Source organism: Polypterus senegalus, chromosome 8 (genome assembly GCF_016835505.1).
Source record: "Polypterus senegalus isolate Bchr_013 chromosome 8, ASM1683550v1, whole genome shotgun sequence".
NCBI classification, from domain to species: domain Eukaryota; kingdom Metazoa; phylum Chordata; class Cladistia; order Polypteriformes; family Polypteridae; genus Polypterus; species Polypterus senegalus.
The window spans coordinates 168,576,647-168,595,052 of record NC_053161.1 but is presented as its reverse complement, the minus strand read 5'-3'; the positions used below and the strand labels follow the sequence as shown (position 1 = coordinate 168,595,052).

Genomic DNA, 18,406 nt, shown 5'->3' with positions numbered 1-18,406 from the left:
TATTTCTTACAATGTGTGTAATTACGATTGGCTCTTCAGTAACTTCACAACTAAAAAAACCTTCTCTGAAGCAATACTGAAGGCCACTGGTTCTTTATTATTTGCCAGAAGGCAGGAGCAAGAAAAACAGCTGTGCAGAATGGCTGAGTGTGGAATAATCTTAGCAGAATGTCTTTTAGATACCCTGCCTGGTTAGAAGGCAACTGGTTGCCAGTAATATTTTCTGGCTTTCACCAACCTCTGCAGTGACCCAAGCATGTGTGCCCTACTAGGATGTGATGCCACCAGTGAAGATGGACTCCAGACAGAACCTGTGAGACATCTCAGGAAGACATTGGTGAACTTGGCAATAAACAAGATGTGCTGTTCCCTCCTCAATTAATCAATGATTAAAGGCCAGATTGTCCTGGGACCACTGAGTCAAGCAGGTAGACCTCTTGTCTGCAAGCAATTTAATCATTGTTGGTGGCCAGGCCTATGACCGTGATGTCAGTAGCATTTTTAATGATGGAGCTGGTGTGGTGTCCGGACACACAGTCACACTGGGGGATTGATGCTGGTTATCTGCAAAGCTGAGGTCTGTTTGCTATGAAGTCCAAAATCCAAGTCTCTTGGCACAACAGTGTTGAATGCTAAGCTATTGTCTATAGACATGCCTCTGTAAGAGCAGTTTTTACATTATCCAGATGTGTAGATGATATGGAGTACAAGACTTAACTGCTGTACCAGTATGCATCATGGAGATGATGAAGGTGAGCAAAGTTTTGTAATAAGTTAAAGAAGTCTGAGTGAGTGTAGTTAGTTATAAAATTAGTTATCACATACAACACACAGACTGTTATGGACATGAAAAGGATGAATAAACAGATAAGCACATTTTACACATTACAAGAGATGTAAATCATGAAACACACATATATTCCCTCTCTCTTATATATACCTACATACACACACACACACACACACACACACAAACACATATACTGTAGTATACATATTAATAATCGTGATTTGTAACATGGCATTGTTTCATACAGTGGTTCTCCTATTCACTCCCAGGAGCTGCAGATTTTTGTCGCAGCGAATTTTTGCTTTTAATTAGACTCCCATCTTGAACTTGCAAGCCAACAGTATAGGTCTTGAAAGTTAAAGTGATGTATCAAAACACAAAGCTCATTGTTTTAACTACCACATAGGGGAGTGTAACCTGTGGGGGGGCATTATAGTACCCAAACCCTGGACACAACCACACATACAAGTTCCAAGTTCAAATATGAATATATTTAAAAAAAATAAAACACACAATCCCAGTCAGGACACCCATCCGTGTCCTCCATCCACTATATGGGTGTTTTGAGTAGACAAGGAACTACTGAACCAGGTCAGAGAGCCAGTCCATCCCCACCTTTCTTTACAATGGAAATTTTGATGGTTGACAAAATGAAAACAAAACATAACAACCTAATTGGTAAAACAGCAGCAACTGATGGGAATTTTTTTTTTTTACCCCGTATTTCATCAAGATATGAGAGCATATCCTTCATGCAGTCAGAAGTAAATAACCAGGAGGACATGACTTCTTCAATATCTTCATCGTCTCCCCTTTCGTCTATTTTCCAATTGTGTGTGTTACTTCATCCTTGTCCATATCCAGAGTTCTGTCCCAACAAGTCGGTCACAAGCAGTCAGGATGTTTTTGATGAATGAAGACTTTTTTTTGGTGAAAAAGAAAACAATAGAGTGTGAAGTATTTTATTAGGAATACCAACACATTATCACCACGTTCACTCAAACTACAGTCAAATTGGTTTATGAACACACCGATATGACCACAGCTTGTCATTGGAATCCTTAGCTCGATTGATTTCTCTGGCTTTTTGCCTCTGCTGTACTCCCTGTATTCATGAGGTGGAGTAAAAAAGAAAAAATAAACTCCAGTGTACAACCAAAGCAGTTAATCTTCAAGGGAATGTCATGTCTAGTTAGAAACCATTCAGAAAGTGCACAAATAATTTGAAAGCTCTGAAGTGAAAAAAGCATCCATATTTATTTACTAACGCATTGCTGTAAGACCCTTTTCAATTCAATCTGTACGTCTACAGGAATTGTACTTAAGTGAGTACCTAGAAGACAAAAATAGTCCAATTTCCACAATATAGTCACTTGTGAAGGCCAAATTCTTCCATCCATCCATTTTCCAACCCGCTGAATCCGAACACAGGGTCACGGGGGTCTGCTGGAGCCAATCCCAGCCAACACAGGGCACAAGGCAGGAACCAATCCTGGGCAGGGTGCCAACCCACCGCAGGAAGGCCAAATTTATCATTTCAAATAATATGTAGTTTAATTGTTCCCAATTTAGTAAGTATACTTTAAAAAAAACACTAAAACATTCTCCTAAACATATTGCAATAGAAATGCTACATGTAAAAAATTATACATAATTTAAAGTGTTTACCTGAAGTAAACAATCACTCTATTCTAGACTGATTGATGACTGAATGATATCGAAAAGGAAAAAGAGAATCCTTACCTTTAAGGCATATGCTGTGTTTGAGCTGTAAGAATCATTTCACTACACACAGTACCTGACAGACCTGTGCCTTTGTGCAGAACGCAAATTTTCCATGCTACAAGGCACAGCAATACAGATTATTAAATATATATTTCTGCAAATCAATTATGTAGCATTGAATTCATTATGTAGTATGAAATATAGAGTGCAGGCAGGGTGGAATGGATGGAGAAGAGTATCGGGAGCAATTTATGACAGACGGGTATCAGGAAGAGAGAAAGGGAGAGTCTACAGGATGGTAGTGAGACCAGCTATGTTATATGGCACAGGAGACAGAGCTGGAGGTGGCAGAGTTAAAGATGCTAAGGTTTGCATTCGGTGTGACGAGGATGGATAGGATTAGAAATGAGGACATTAGAGAGTCAGCTCAAGTTGGATGGTTGGGAGACAAAGTCAGAAAGGCAAGATTGCGTTGGTTTGGACATGTGCAGAGGAGAGATGCTGGGTATATTGGGAGAAGGACGCCAGGGAAGAGGAAACGAGGAAGGCCTAAGAGAAGGTTTATGGATGTGGTGAGAGAGGACATGCAGGTGATGAGTGTAACAAAACAAGATGCAGAGGACAGAAAGATATGGAAGAAGATGATCCAATGTGACAACCCCTAACAGGAGCAACTGAAAGAAGAAGAAAAAGACAATTTGCTACCAACAGCACATAACCATAAATATGCTGACCTGCAAATTCAGTTAATGCTACCTAATGCCACAAATGAAACTGATCTTTGAAGAACAAGGAAAACAGTTAAAAAATTACACTCCACAAAAGGAAGCCTATGAAGCCATTGATTGCCTAAGATTTTAAGAACAGTAAGCTAAATTTGATACTATTCATTGTACTGGCAGAAATAATTCAGTCAACATTTTCAAAAATACATGCATTTCATATAAAAGTTTGGGTATTTATAGGTGAAAACACTTGACTTTCTACTGTATTCAAGTTCAATAGTCTCATACTACATTATACTTTCACAAAATATATTTTACATTATGACATATTGGTTAAGGATATACAATATCAAGCCCTTGGGAAATGTGTGAGTGAGTGAGAAAAGGAGAAAAAGGCTGCATGTGCTGCACTATCGGAAAAGAAGGAGCAGAGAGAGAAAGGTCCTTGCTGTTTCTTATCTTGTCTGGAATTACTGGAAGCAGAAATAATTGCCATTTAATAAATCAGTCAGAGCACACACACGCCCAAATTTTTAAGACCACTGTTCTTTGCCCCCGTAATGCCATTGACACAACACAGGACTGAAGAAAGACACAAGTCAGTGAAGGCCTCACTGGAGACCTGCTGTGTGACCTGTTGGTCAAAGACTTTTTGTGAAGCTCTAATATACACTCACCTAAAGGATTATTAGGACCACCATACTAATACGGTGTTTGACTCCCTTTCGCCTTCAGAACTGCCTTAATTCTACGTGGCATTGATTCAACAAGGTGCTGAAAGCATTCTTTAGAAATGTTGGCCCATATTGATAGGATAGCATCTTGCAGTTGATGGAGATTTGTGGGATGCACATCCAGGGCACGAAGCTCCCGTTCCACCACATCCCAAAGATGCTCTATTGGGTTGAGATCTGGTGACTGTGGGGGCCATTTTAGTACAGTGAACTCATTGTCATGTTCAAGAAACCAATTTGAAATGATTCGAGCTTTCTGACATGGTGCATTATCCTGCTGGAAGTAGCCATCAGAGGATGGGTCCATGGTGGTCATGAAGGGATGGACATGGTCAGAAACAATGCTCAGGTAGCCCGTGGCATTTAAACGATGCCCAATTGGCACTAAGGGGCCTAAAGTGTGCCAAGAAAACATTCCCCACACCATTACACCACCACCACCACCAGCCTGCACAGTGGTAACAAGGCATGATGGATCCATGTTCTCATTCTGTTTACGCCAAATTCGGACTCTACCATTTGAATGTCTCAAAAGAAATCGAGACTTATCAGACCAGGAAACATTTTTCCAGTCTTCAACTGTCCAATTTTGGTGAGCTTGTGCAAATTGTAGCCTCTTTTTCCTATTTGTAGTAGAGATGAGTGGTACCCGGTGGGGTTTTCTGCTGTTGTAGCCCATCCGCCTCAAGGTTGTGCGTGTTGTGGCTTCACAAATGCTTTGCTGCATATCTCGGTTGTAACGAGTGGTTATTTCAGTCAAAGTTGCTCTTCTATCACCTTGAATCAGTCGGCCCATTCTCCTCTGACCTCTAGCATCAACAAGGCATTTTCGCCCACAGGACTGCCGCATACTGGATGTTTTTCCCTTTTCACACCATTCTTTGTAAACCCTAGAAATGGTTGTGCGTGAAAATCCCAGTAACTGAGCAGATTGTGAAATACTCAGACCGGCCCGTCTGGCACCAACAACCATGCCACGCTCAAAATTGCTTAAATCACCTTTCTTTCCCATTCTGACATTCAGTTTGGAGTTCAGGAGATTATCTTGACCAGGACCACACCCCTAAATGCATTGAAGCAACTGCCATGTGATTGGTTGATTAGATAATTGCATTAATGAGAAATTGAACAGGTGTTCCTAATAATGCTTTAGGTGAGTGTATAAAATGAGTGTCAGAGAACTTTTAAACTGATAATTAGAAAGCACTACCTTTGGTACACAGAATGTCCTTCTTCCCGTGTGGAAACTGAAGACGGCTGTCTTGGCTGGAAGAAATAAAAAAATTCAGAAATGCCGTAAGCTGACATATTCTGAGAACTGTTCTTCCCTTAAAAAAGCTTGAAAAGTTACACACCTTTAATGCTGGCTTTCCAAAGTAAGAGAAGACACCGCCATCTTCTAATTTATGGCACGTCTTCCTAAGAAATGTAAATCAGGAAATTGCAATAAATTCTATGAATAAAAAATAGCAACATGCTATTTCTTTTAAATCATAACAAACATTATAATAAAAGATACAGCCAATGACGCTTTTAAACATTTATGAAAATATATGTTGCCTGTCAATTGTAGGTAATGTAACTCCAGGCTTACGTTCTTAAAAATGAAAGTATTCATACTATGATCTTTGTCATATTCTACTAAATATTTTAAAATAGGAAATTGTGTTAATAAACAGTCATGAATGAATTAATCTAAAGTTAATCAAAGCAAGCTTTTCAAAAGGTGGAAAAGTACACCGTATACTGTTTTGTCAAATAACATCTTGTTGTTAATGTGGAGATCTCGCTGCATTCAAATGTGTTAAAATTGTCAATTGATCAAAGTTTACAAGTTATGAGAGCTGCACATCCCTCCTGGACCACCACTGTCCTTTTGTGGCTTTGTAAGTGGCTGATGAGGCCTGTAAAAGCTGATCTTTTATAGCAAAGTAGACAAGCAAACTCCTGAGCACCAAACACAACTGTAGATTCCTCTGTGGACTTGAATATACTTATGTGTCTCTGGTGAACATAAAATAAATATACAGTTCTTAAAACTGGCAAATATGCACAAGAACAAACATTTCACTTTATTTCAATTGAAAACAAAAACTTCAAAAGCAGTATTTTTGAAGAATGCAGGAGAGGTTAGCATGAAACGCTGAATATTGTTTTAAGAGTTTAAACAAACTATACTATCATTGAAAGAACTTTACAAAATAAAATAATAATAATTGGCTGTTCTTTTCCCCCATTGTCTAGATTCTAATTTGAACTTTCTTGAACAGGAGGTAATTGAATATTGCTTTAACACTTGACCTTTGTAGCTACTTGGTAAAATTTTCCGTTATATACTGTAAATGTATATACAGAACTATGAAAAAAGTCTTCTAAATTGACCTACGTGTATTCAGACTTTTGAATAGTAACATTACTATACGAGAAAAAATATTATATCCACTATTAACCGTGTTTGTCTTAGAAACCTGTGTTCTTTTTCCACTTTTCAGTGGAAAATCAGTTTATATTGGCTCAATCTCTCTTCACTGTCTTTCTGAAATATATTTTGGTATCTAAAATACCAGGTTACTGTTAGGTTTTGCTTCTTATTAACAAGCACATACGTTATATACATGACAATCATAGGGCAGGACAATTATAAGTTCTTAATGACGGTCACTGATAATTTGATTACAATCCGTTACACGTAGCTATGCTATACTCAACAACGGACAATTACATATAATATTTAATTATTACAAAAAATTATCGAAAGCTGAATCTGTCGATTTAGTATTCCAAATTGAGTTTTCCGAACAGTAGTGAAACAATACGCTACACAAACGGACCTGCTTGTTGTTTAATACTTTCTAAGAGCGCTTAGTATTGCACAGCACCTGAAAGTCGATTCAACTAACATCTTTAATACACTCTGGTATAACGTACACTACCATTAAAGTATGATGTTATCCTAATATTAATAAAACTTGCAACAAACTCACTGTCATCTTGATTTCTAACTCAAACTCTGTCTTGTTCTTTTTTCCACAAAAAGCTTTCATAAAGATTTATTCAAAGTCCACCATTCCTTTGAGCGCCAACAAAAACGATGGACGTATCAAAACTGACATCAGAGGGCGTCCCGTGACCGATATTTGGGGCATTCCGTGATATGAAGGGCGTTCCGTGACTGAACCATTGGTATTGCAGGCTGCAGATAGACCCTTCTCCCTCCATCTGCGCAGTGTTCCAACCTGAGTTTGAATCTTGCGGTTCCTGTAGGCAGGAATCATTCATGGAACACGGTCGAAAGAAAAATTGACTTTTTTAAAAAACTTGTACTACTTACCTATAAGCTAATAAATACTTTTAAGAGACATTGTGAAAGGTTTGCATGGGATACCACATTTCTTGGTGTGGAGTCTTGTCTATGTAAATTGATGAGCATATTTACCATAAGGCAGCATACGTATTGTAAAAGTGCAGCTTCTATTCCACTCCATGTCAATCATGTCACAGAGGATGAGTGACATCACACATTAGAACTTACAAAGCCGACGTGGTCAAGACACTCCTCCTAAAACATTTTTAGCATTCAGTGATTCTCAGATCTGTAGCTGAAATGTATTGTTGATTTCCAGAATACAATGCGAGTAAAACCGTGTGCTGTATAACTAATCACAACTGTCTTTAAAACAGAATCAGTGTAATCGACAGGGTCTTCTGCAATTTAGGAAAAGCCTCGGGATTTCTGTGTTAATGAGACAAAATAAGTTGAAAAGACTTTGTGAATTCATCCACAGGTGGGCATAAAGATCATTCAAGTAATGACAAGAATATGCACATCTGGAGCCAAACTTTCAAAAACGCACCTGACTTTGTCAGCAATGTCCGCGTCCCTTGTGAATGCATCTTGTCAAAGGTTGTCGAGGATCAGTAAATAAGAAGTCATATGCACTGCAGCACAGCAGAATAATTCATTTATGCAACTATAATTATTAAAAGACTGAGCCTTTGTCGTTTCTATATTCTTAAACTATCTTCCAGTTACACAATCCTAGTCACTGACACATTTCACATTCTCTTCTCAATTTCTGTTGCACTACCCAAAGTAGGCATCTGCTGTCACTTGTCACCGATCATCAACAGTCAGTTTTATTTAAAGCTTTACTGTCCTTTCTGTCACACACATAAAATAAGACAATCTCGTTAAAAACTTCACTGCCATGTCTCCTGAACACCTCCATGCTTCCACAGGTATATCGTTCCATTTTTCATCCTCTTCATATCTGTCCTTATTTCCTCCTTGCTAATCCGCTGTACTTCCTGATTCACTATCTCCACATCTTCTAACCTCTTCTCTCTCTCGTTCTCTTCATACATCAGCCTCTCAAAGTACTCTTTCCATCTGCTCAACACACTTTCCTCGCTTGTGAGTACGTTTCCATCTTTATCCTTTATCACCCTAACCTGCTGCTCATCTTTCCCAGCTCAGTCTCTCTGTCTAGCTCACAGGTCCTTTTCTCCCTCCTTCGTGTCCAACCTCTCATACAACTCATCATATGCCTTTTCTTTAGCCTTCGCCACCTCTCTCTTCACCTTGCACCTTATCTCCTTGTACTCTTGTCTACTTTCTGCATCTCTCTGACTATCCCACTTCTTCTTTGCCATCCTCTTCCTCTGTATACTCTCCTGCATTTCCTCATTCCACCAACAGGTTTCCTTTTCCTCCTTCCTCTTTCCAGATGTCACGCCAAGCACCCTTCTTGCTGTCACCCTTACTACATCTGCTGTAGTTTCCCAGCTGTCTGGTAACTCTTCACTGCCACCCAGTGCCTGTCTCACCTTCTCCCTAAACTCAACCTTGCTGTCTTCCTTTTTCAACTTCCACCAATTGATCCTTGGCTCTGCCCTCACTCTCCTCCTCTTCTTGATCTCCAGCGTCATCCTGCAGACCACCATCCTATGCTGCTTAAATACATTTTCTCCTGCCACCACTTTGCAGTCTTCAATCTCCATCAGATTGACCCTCCTACATAAGATATAATCTAAATGTGTGCATCTTCCTTCACTCTTGTATGTCACCCTATGTTCCTCTCTCTTCTTAAAATACGTATTCACCACAGCCATGTCCATGCTTTTTGGAAAATCCACTATCATCTGACCTTCTTCATTCCTCTCTTTGACACCATACCTACCCATCACCTTCTCATTCCCTCTGTTCCCTTCACCAACATGTCCACTGAAATCCGCTCCAATCACCAATTTCTGTCCCTTGGGTACACTGTTCATCACTTCATCCAACTCACTCCTGAAATCTTCTATCATACACCCAACTTGCAGGACATATGCACTAATATTTATCATCTCACTTCCAGTTTCCAGCTTCATAATCATCACGCTGTCTGACACTTTTTTCACCTCCAAAACACTCTTGACATACTGTTCCTTCAGAAATAATCCTACTCCATTTCTCCTCCTATCCACACCAGGATAGAATAATTTGAATCCACCTCTGATCCACCTGCATGCGCTATATATCAACCATCCTGATGAGACTGAAAATCGATGAGATGTGGCAAAACATGTGGGACACTGACAGTAAGGGAAGACATGTACAGAGTTGAAAGCAGAGTTGGATCCACGGGAAAAGGGGGCAAAACAAGAAGAGAAGAAATTATATTGACACGCTTTAAGATTAGGAATATTAGGTTAAATTGTACACAGTTCAAGACAAGGCAGCATCAGTCTGGAGTGTGCAGATCACATAATCAACTAGAGACACTAGAGCTTATATTATTAGGGTGGGTGATATACCTGTATAAATTACAACAAGTTCAACATTTTAAATACCTGGGAATGGATTTAAAATTGTCTTTCTCCCTTGAATCCGCATTGTTCCATTAAAGAAAGAGCAGCCAGGAATCAGTTGGGCTTTACACCTCTGGTCACTAAAAGAGAAAAATGAAGTGAGCAAAACTTGAGACCGTGGCTGACAGAATACGAGATGAGAATGAATACAAATGTATGGAGTGGGAGATTAATGTAGTTCCACACAGTTCTTTCTCTATTATCTTTCCTGTAGATGTTAATAACTGGCAAATGTTGGCCACCAGCATTATTATGTGTGTGTATATTTAGTGGATTTGGAAATTATTCAGACCTCTTCACTTTCTGCGCACTTTGTGTTGTACATTTAACTTTAGATTAATACATTTGCCCATAAATCTACACTCAATAACCTGTAATGACAGTGAAAACATGTTTTCAGAAAGGTTTGCAAATTTAATGAGAATCAAAAACTGAAATCTCTTATTCATGTAAGTATTCACACCCCTTACTTCATTACTTTGCAGAAGCCCCCTTGGCAAGAATTCCAGCTTTGAATATCACTAAGTAAGTCTCTATAATCTGTGCTCACCTGGATTTCGGCAGTGTACTGCATTTTTTTTTTGACAGATCTTCATAATCTCTGTTAGATTGTATGAGAAGTGTCTGTAAATCTGCCATTTCAGGTCTCTCCATGGTTGGTCTTTGGGATTTAAATGTTGTCTTTGGCTGGGCCTCTCAAGGACACTCAGAAACTTGGACTGAAGCAAGAGCCGTATTGTCTTGGCTGCATTCTTTAGGTCATTATCGTACTGAAAGGTAAACCGTCACCCCAGTCTGAGGCTTTGTGTACTCTGGAGCAGTTTTCATCAAGATCCTCTCTTTATTTGACTGCTTTCATCCTTTTTATGGTTTTTAACACTTTATCTGTCCCTGCTGCTGAGGAGCACACCACAGCATGATGCTGCCACCACCGTGCTTCACTGAAAGGATGATCCTAGGCAGATGATGAGTAGTGCCAGAGAGAGAGTGCTTGGTGTTCTGCCCAAAGACTTCAAATTTTGTCTCATCTGACCAGCAAATCTTTTTCCTCCTCCTATCAGAGTCCTTTAAATGTCAGTTGTGGTATGTTATATGCCTTTTACCCAAGAGTGGCTTCCCAGGTCCTCCTTGCGTGGAGAGCGCTTTGAGTAGTAAGAAAAGTGCTATATAAATATAAAGAATTATTATTACTCTACCACAAATGCCTCATTGATGGAGTATGTCAATATGGTTGTCCTTCTCACAGGTTCTACAATCTTCTGAAGATCAGTTATAGTAACCATTAAGTTCTTGGTCACTTTTATGGCCATGGCCTATCTTGGCCAGTTATTCTGTTTAACTGGACTGCACATTCTAGGAGGAATCCTGGCGGTGCCAAATTCCTTCCATTTCACAATTATTGATGCCAGTATGTTCCTGGAAACCTCCTGAGCATAAGAAATGTGTTTACCCTCTTGCCTTGATCAGTACCACACCATGATTTGATTGCAGAGGTCTACAGAGAGTTCCTTGGACATCATGGCTTAGTTTTTGTCCTGATGTGCAGTGTGAATTGCAGGACCTTATATACACAGGTACACATGGGCCTTTCTAAATGGTGTCCATTTAACTCAGTTTGTCACAGGTGCACTTCAAGCATGTTCTCTACACATCTCAAGGAGGATGAAAGCAAACAGGATGCACCAGCGTACAATCTGAAGTTCCAAAACAAAGCTGCTGAATTCTTAAACTGTAGAAATATAAGATTTCATTTTTTGATTAAAGAATTTGCAAACCTTTTGGAAAATGTATTTTTATAATGTCATTATGGGTTAATGAGTCTAGATTGATGGGTAAAAAGGTAAAATTTTATCAATTTAAAAATAAACCTACAACACAATAATGTGCGCAGAAACTGAAAGGCTCTGAATACTTGATGAAGACACCATACTGCTTATGTAAACTGCTTAATCCAATTTAAACAGCATATATTTACATACATTGATTGGGAGAAAAATTCCTTGTTTTTTTTTTTTTTTTCTCCCTAACCATGTAATGTAAAATCTTATCTTTTAGTGATGAAGAATAACTAGTAATGCCTGTCAATGAGTATTAAAGAAGTTATTAACAGTTTGAGGTCAATATTCCTGCCTCATAGCTCCAGCACTGTGAATCTGAACCTCAGCCTCTTTACTTCCCCTGTGCAGTTTTCATGTGTTCCTTGTTGCTGTGTTTTCTTTTTCCTTCCCATATTCTAAAAATGCACTGAGAAATCTGATTTTGCTTTGTGAGGTAGTTTTGAATTAGTACTAAATTTTAGACTTTGGTATCGATACCAGCATTCAAACCACAGTGCTTGTTCCAAATCAGTCTCAAAGCAAATAACGGTCACCTCTATGTGCCACCGGACACTCTTAGCCGATCACCTGGCCTCTCTCCTCTTGTCAAGATCCTCTTTGATTTATTAGAATATTCATAATGGTTAGTAATTGGCTGTTACTTGTCTGGATCCTCCTGTTAGGGTTACCCACAGCTGATTGGTCACTCTGGTGTACAAATCTCCAAACAGAGGAGCTCTAAGAGTAACTGAGACACAGAAGGTCCCCACTACGCCAAGGTCACAATACTGGGAGGAGTTGAGATTTAGTACTGGGGTATGTATGAAGCTATTTATGGTTTTGTGCGTTTGTGGACAACATTTACTTCTACAAGATGAAATCGGTGAACATGAACGTCTGTCTTGAGATGTTGAAAACAGAGCTGTAATTCTGTTTTAGAGATTTTAAAATAAATTCTGAAGACATTCATTTAGACTCACATCAGGTAGCTGCTGTCCTCCATCATGAAATCTCTGTTTCCAGACCATTTTATTTGTAAACCACCTGCAGTCGCCCAGTGCCTCAGTTATATGTGACCCTCCATGACTCTTTAAACATTGGGGTTCAGAATTGCTTGTATGGTATAAAGGAGCCCCCGTAGTGTTTCTTTGACTTACTTATGCTGAGTAATCTGTTGGCTGAAAGGTTGTAGTGTGTCAGAGAGAGGATGTGCAGCATTGTTCATAATGACACTCTGTTTTGTTTTAATTCTCTCCTTAGCTACGAACTTCAGGGGGTCCAGGGTGTGTCCCATAACTGAGTCTGCCCTTTTAATTAGCCTGCTCATTCGGTCAGACTCTTTTGAAGTGATGTACACTATCACACTGGCAGTAACAGAGCTGTAAGAAGATATGAAGGATGTCACTTCCTACATTAAAAGAACGCAGTCCCCTTAGTAAAAAGAGCCCACTCTGCCCTTTCTTATATAGTTACAGTACTTTTTCCATCTGTATTATGATGGTGCAGTTAAGGAGCTTGAGTCAGGTCAATCAGCTATTTATTAATGCAGAAGGGATGGTCACAGTGAAACAGAACAATACAACACTTTTAGTGAGAACAAGGGGTTTTAATAAATATAATAATACAATCAAAACTTATAATTTATTCAGTGCATAATAGAGGGGACTGGTGGCTTTTAATGAATTATAAAGGCTTGTCAAACCTTCTGACAAAAATCGAAGCACCATCAGTTACACTTGTCCAACTAAACTAGCAAACCCCTTCTTCACTTGCTTGTCTTCTCCTGTTGCAGCCTGTACCTTTCAGTAAAGTTAAGGTCCTGTTTCATCTTCTCCCTCCTGACGTTTCTGTTTCTTAACACAGTTCTGTGAACTTACTTGAATAGGCCTTCATCAATATAACTTATGATACAATTCTGCTACACCTGCAGCACTGCATGTTTAACTCAAATAGTGAATGCTGCTGACCTACCTCTTCTTGTTTCAGCCTGTTGGACCTTCAAGATTGTTTCACATCTGATAATTTGAAATGAAGGTTAATGAGTTTCTGGCAGCATGCTATGAAAATGACAAGGTGTTGTAAAATGGCATTCAGTTGTCTTAAGACCTAAGTGTTGCAGTTTTAGTTAATTCACATTCTTTCTACAGAGAATAAGAAAAATCTGCTGTTTACTGTGACATCTCAATGGATGTGAAACAGGAGACCTGTGATGGGGACACAAACATCATGGATATAAATGTAAATATTAAGGAGGAGGACGAGGACTGTAATTGGGAGTTCATCTACCCTAAACAGGAAAGTCTGAGCATCAAGGAGGAAGAATGTGAACTTCAGTCAGTGGACATTAAAGAAGAAGCTGAGGAGAAGTCTGTCAGTATTGGGATGCATTACCATACAAATTTAAGAAGTGTTGAGGAATGCGTTCTTCATGATTGGTGTCAAGATGGAGTGATGACAGGGTTAGACTCTTCTCAAAGCAGACACTGTTCATCTCCAGAGCCTTCTATCAATGTGAAGTCTGAATCATTACAGTCTGACACAAAGAGGACTGAGGAGACTACATCTGATAGAAGTCAGAAAAATCAGCCACCAGCTACAAAGAAGTCTGGGAAAAGTAAGTGTAAAATAAAAATGTAAATGTAAAGTTTTAGGGTTGGTGTTTATTGGCCTGAAAGTTTGATGGAGTGCTTTTTACTGTGTGTTTAAATGTAGTTTGGGATTTTGTAATGTAAGGCTTAGCAATTTGCTATTATTCCATTGTAGTGACTTTACCAAAGACATGTTTAGGACTTTTGCATAAAGAGTGATATACAGATATACAACTGCAAAAAAGAGGTTCTGATCCCTTTGGAATTCCCTGGATATCTGCATTCATTCCTCTTAACAATGTGGTCTGATATTCAGCTATGCTCTAATTACAGGCAACCACAGTCGCCCTAAACTAATAACACACAAACAAATGGACGACTTCTTGTCAGTCCTGAACACATCATTAAACATTCACTGTCCACTCTGTGCCCCTCCTGTATTTACCTACTGGTTGACCCTTCTTTAGCAGTAATGCAGCGTTTCTCAACCTTTAAGTATTTGTGACCCGAATTTTCAAAACAGTTTTAATCACGCCCCCCCTAACATTTTTTTGAAATGTAGATACATATTTTATTATACCTACTTAACTTTTAGCGACATTTATCTAACTCTATATTTATTGTTCTAGTATCAGAATGTAGTTTAAGTTAATTTGTTTTGGTTTCAACGGATGATTTTTTTTTCATATTTTTGATTCTTGTTTTCTTTTTTTCACATCTTCGTGCCCCCTTTTTTGTTACTTCGCACCCCCCTAGGGGCCAGCCCCACAGGTTGAGAACCACTGCAGTAATATATATAATACTTTTTATATAGCTGCTGATCAGTCTTGAACTTTAACCCATTCCTTCTTTCCAAAACTTTCCAGTTTATGGGAACCTGGATGGGCTCCAGCTGCTTCCCGGCACTCCTCCGCAGACACGCCTTTGTGTGGCGGAAGTGCTGGCTGCGCACCCGGAAGCCGTCCGGGTGTCCCCTGTCGTCTTCCCCCCAGCACTTCCTGGTGTGGCGGAAGTGCTGGGCTCCAGGGCTGTTCAGATAGTGGGGCGCCGCCTGGCGGTGGCTACGGACCCCTACAGGGCTGGGCTTCCATGCCCCTTACCTGAGGCCACCAACAAAACCAGGGCGGACACCCCCTCGTGGATTGGTCGAGGTACAGGCCCTCCTCCGGTCCTCCTGGGCGTCCCGGCCGGGCTCCTGCCTCGGCCGGATGTGGTAGATGATGGTCTGGAAGTGGGGCAACGCCCTTACCCGAGGCCACCAGCGTAACCAGGATGCACGCCCCCTCGCAGTCTGGAGGAGGTACAAGCCCTCCTCTGTTTCTCCTGGTCGTGCCACAATATATATATATATATGTATATATATATATATATATATACTGCTCAAAAGAATTAAAGGAACACTTTTTAATTAGAGTATAGCATAAAGTCAATGAAATTTATGGGATATTAATCTGGTCAGTTAAGTAGCAGAGGGGGTTGTTAATCAGTTTCAGCTGCTGTGGTGTTAATGAAATTAACAACAGGTGCACTAGAGGGGCAACAATGAGATGACCCCCAAAACAGGAATGGTTTAACAGGTGGAGGCCACTGACATTTTCCCTCCTCATCTTTTCTGACTGTTTCTTCACTAGTTTTGCATTTGGCTACAGTCAGTGTCACTACTGGTAGCATGAGGCGATACCTGGACCCTACAGAGGTTGCACAGGTAGTCCAACTTCTCCAGGATGGCACATCAATACGTGTCCTTGCCAGAAGGTTTACTGTGTCTCCCTGCACAGTCTCAAGGGCATGGATGAGATTCTAGGAGACAAGCAGTTACTCTAGGAGAGCTGGAGAGGGCCATAGAAGGTCCATAACCCATCAGCAGGACCAGTATCTGCTCCTTTGGGCAAGGAGGAACAGGATGAGCACTGCCAGAGCCCTACAAAATGACCTCCAGCAGGCCACTGGTGTGAATGTCTCTGACCAAACAACCAGAAAGACTTCATGAGGGTGACCCAAGGGCCCCATGTCCTCTAATGGGCCCTGAGCTCACTGCCCAGCAGCATGCAGCTCGATTGGCATTCGCCATAGAATACCAGAATTGGCAGATGCACCACTGGTGCCCTGTGCTTTTTACAGATGACAGCAGGTTCACCCTGAGCACGTGACAGAAGTGAAAGGGTCTGGAGAAGCCATGGAGAACATTATGCTGCCTGTAACATCATTCAGCATGAGCAGTTTGGTGGTGGGTTAATGATTGTCTGGGGAGGCATATCCATGGAGGGTCACACAGACCACTACAGGCTTGACAAAGGCACCTTGGCTGCCATTAGGTATCAGGATGAAATCCTTGGACCCATTGTCAGACCCTATGCTGGTACAGTGGCTCCTGGTGCACGACAATTCCTGGCCTCATGTGGTGAGAGTATGCAGGCAGTTCCTGGAGGATGAAGGAATTGATACCATTGACTGGCCACCACACTTTCCTGACCTAAATCCAATAGAACACCTCTGGGACATTATATTTTGGTCCATCCAATGCCACCAGGTTGCACCTCAGACTGTCTAGGAGCTCAGTGATGCCCTGGTCCAGATCTGGGAGGAGATCCCCCACAACACCATCTGTCATCTCATTAGAAGCATGCACCGATGTTGTCAGGCATGTATACAAGAACACAGGGGCCATACAAAGTGCTGCGTACAATGGACTAGCCTGCCACATCATTTTTTCACTCTGATTTTTGGGGCGTCTTTGAATTCAGGGCTCTGTAGGTTGATCATTTTCATTTCCATCAAACGATGTGGCATCCTTTCGTTCCTAACACATTACCCAGTCTATATCAGTATAGATATCCAGGAGGATTTCTTTTTCCCATTGAGATCTGATGTGTTTTCAAAGTGTTCCTTTAATTTTTTTGAGCAGTTTATATACACACACTAATAAAAGGCAAAGCCCTCACTGACTCACTCACTCACTCATTGACTGACTCACTCATCACTAAACTTCAATCATCACCAACTTTCCGTGTAGGTAGAAGGCTGAAATTTGGCAGGCTCATTCCTTACAGCTTACTTACAAAAGTTAAGCAGGTTTCATTTCGAAATTCTACACATAACGGTGAAAACGGTCGACAACGTCCGCCATGTTGAACTTTCTTATTTATGGCCCCATCTTCACGAATTTTGATAGACGGCTTCCCTGCGCTAACCGAAACCGATGTACGTACGTATTTCGGTGGTATGACACCACTGTCGGCCGCCTTATTGAACTTTCCAATATCACTAATTTTCCAAATTCACGTGTAGGTAGAAGGCTGAAATTTGGCAGGCTCATTCCTTACAGCTTGCTTACAAAAGTTAATCAGGTTTCATTTCGAAATTCTACGTGTAACGGTCGATAACGGTCAACAACGTCCGCCATGTTAAACTATCTTATTTATGGCCCCATCTTCACGAAATTTGGTAGGTGGCTTCCCTGCGCTAACCGAAACCAATGTACATACTTATTTTGGTGGTATGACGCCACTGTCGGCCACCATATTGAACTTTTTCAATGGTCTTTGTTACTTATGGGCCCATATACAAGAAATTTGGTATGCTAACTGAATCCTACTTACATACATATATACGTCCATAGCCTGTAGCTCGGTCACCGTGTGAGGTTGCATTGGGTCCCCCATCCCAGTGCCTCCCACGTTGTTGGCTGCCTGCCTATATAAGGCCATCTGTCACTCCGGTCTCTACATTGCCTTCCTTGCATCACCACAGGATTCATGTCTCCCTGCTGATAACTACAGCTTTTTTATTTAATCCACGGCTTCTCTGCTGTTTTATTGTTCATTTATTACAATTATAGTTATTGTGTAGGTATTTTAGACTTGCTTTACATTGTTCAGGTACCCATTTCCTTTATCATTCCAACTGTACCCGCATTAACATGTCTATCGAGGTGATCACCATCGATCAAAGAACTGTCACTTACCGAGTGGTTTCCATGCCCAGAGATGGCACCTATCTTTTCCATTCCCTTTGTTACATATTGCACGGCCATATCAGGCTCACTCTTGATATCCGGAGGAACATCGTGTCTTATGTATTGAATGACTGGGACAGGTTCAAGGTGTGGACTGCTGAAGGTACAGGAGATAATTATACTACACAGGAGCACTAGAAGAGTGAAATGCTTAAGTCC

General features: G+C 40.6%; 2 protein-coding genes across 6 annotated transcripts in view; one reads left to right on the top strand and one right to left on the bottom strand.

Moving 5' to 3' along the window:
* LOC120534479 (zinc finger protein 585A-like) overlaps positions 1 to 18,406 on the bottom strand; it is a 349,597-nt gene that overhangs the window by 126,723 nt on the left and 204,468 nt on the right. The gene's annotated exons all lie outside the window — the stretch shown is intronic.
* The window catches only part of LOC120534483 (zinc finger protein 239-like), a 37,419-nt gene that overhangs the window by 12,268 nt on the left and 6,745 nt on the right, over positions 1 to 18,406 (top strand). For 3 of the 5 annotated variants that reach the window (XM_039762075.1, XM_039762077.1, XM_039762076.1), the window contains exon 2: positions 13,792 to 14,258. In XM_039762075.1, coding sequence (XP_039618009.1) covers positions 13,829 to 14,258 — 430 coding nt within the window. In that variant the 5' untranslated portion in view covers positions 13,792 to 13,828. Of the gene's footprint in view, positions 1 to 12,327; positions 12,461 to 13,657; positions 13,718 to 13,791; positions 14,259 to 18,406 lie in introns of those variants that run through there. The other 2 variants (XM_039762078.1, XM_039762080.1) reach the window with 2 other exon arrangements.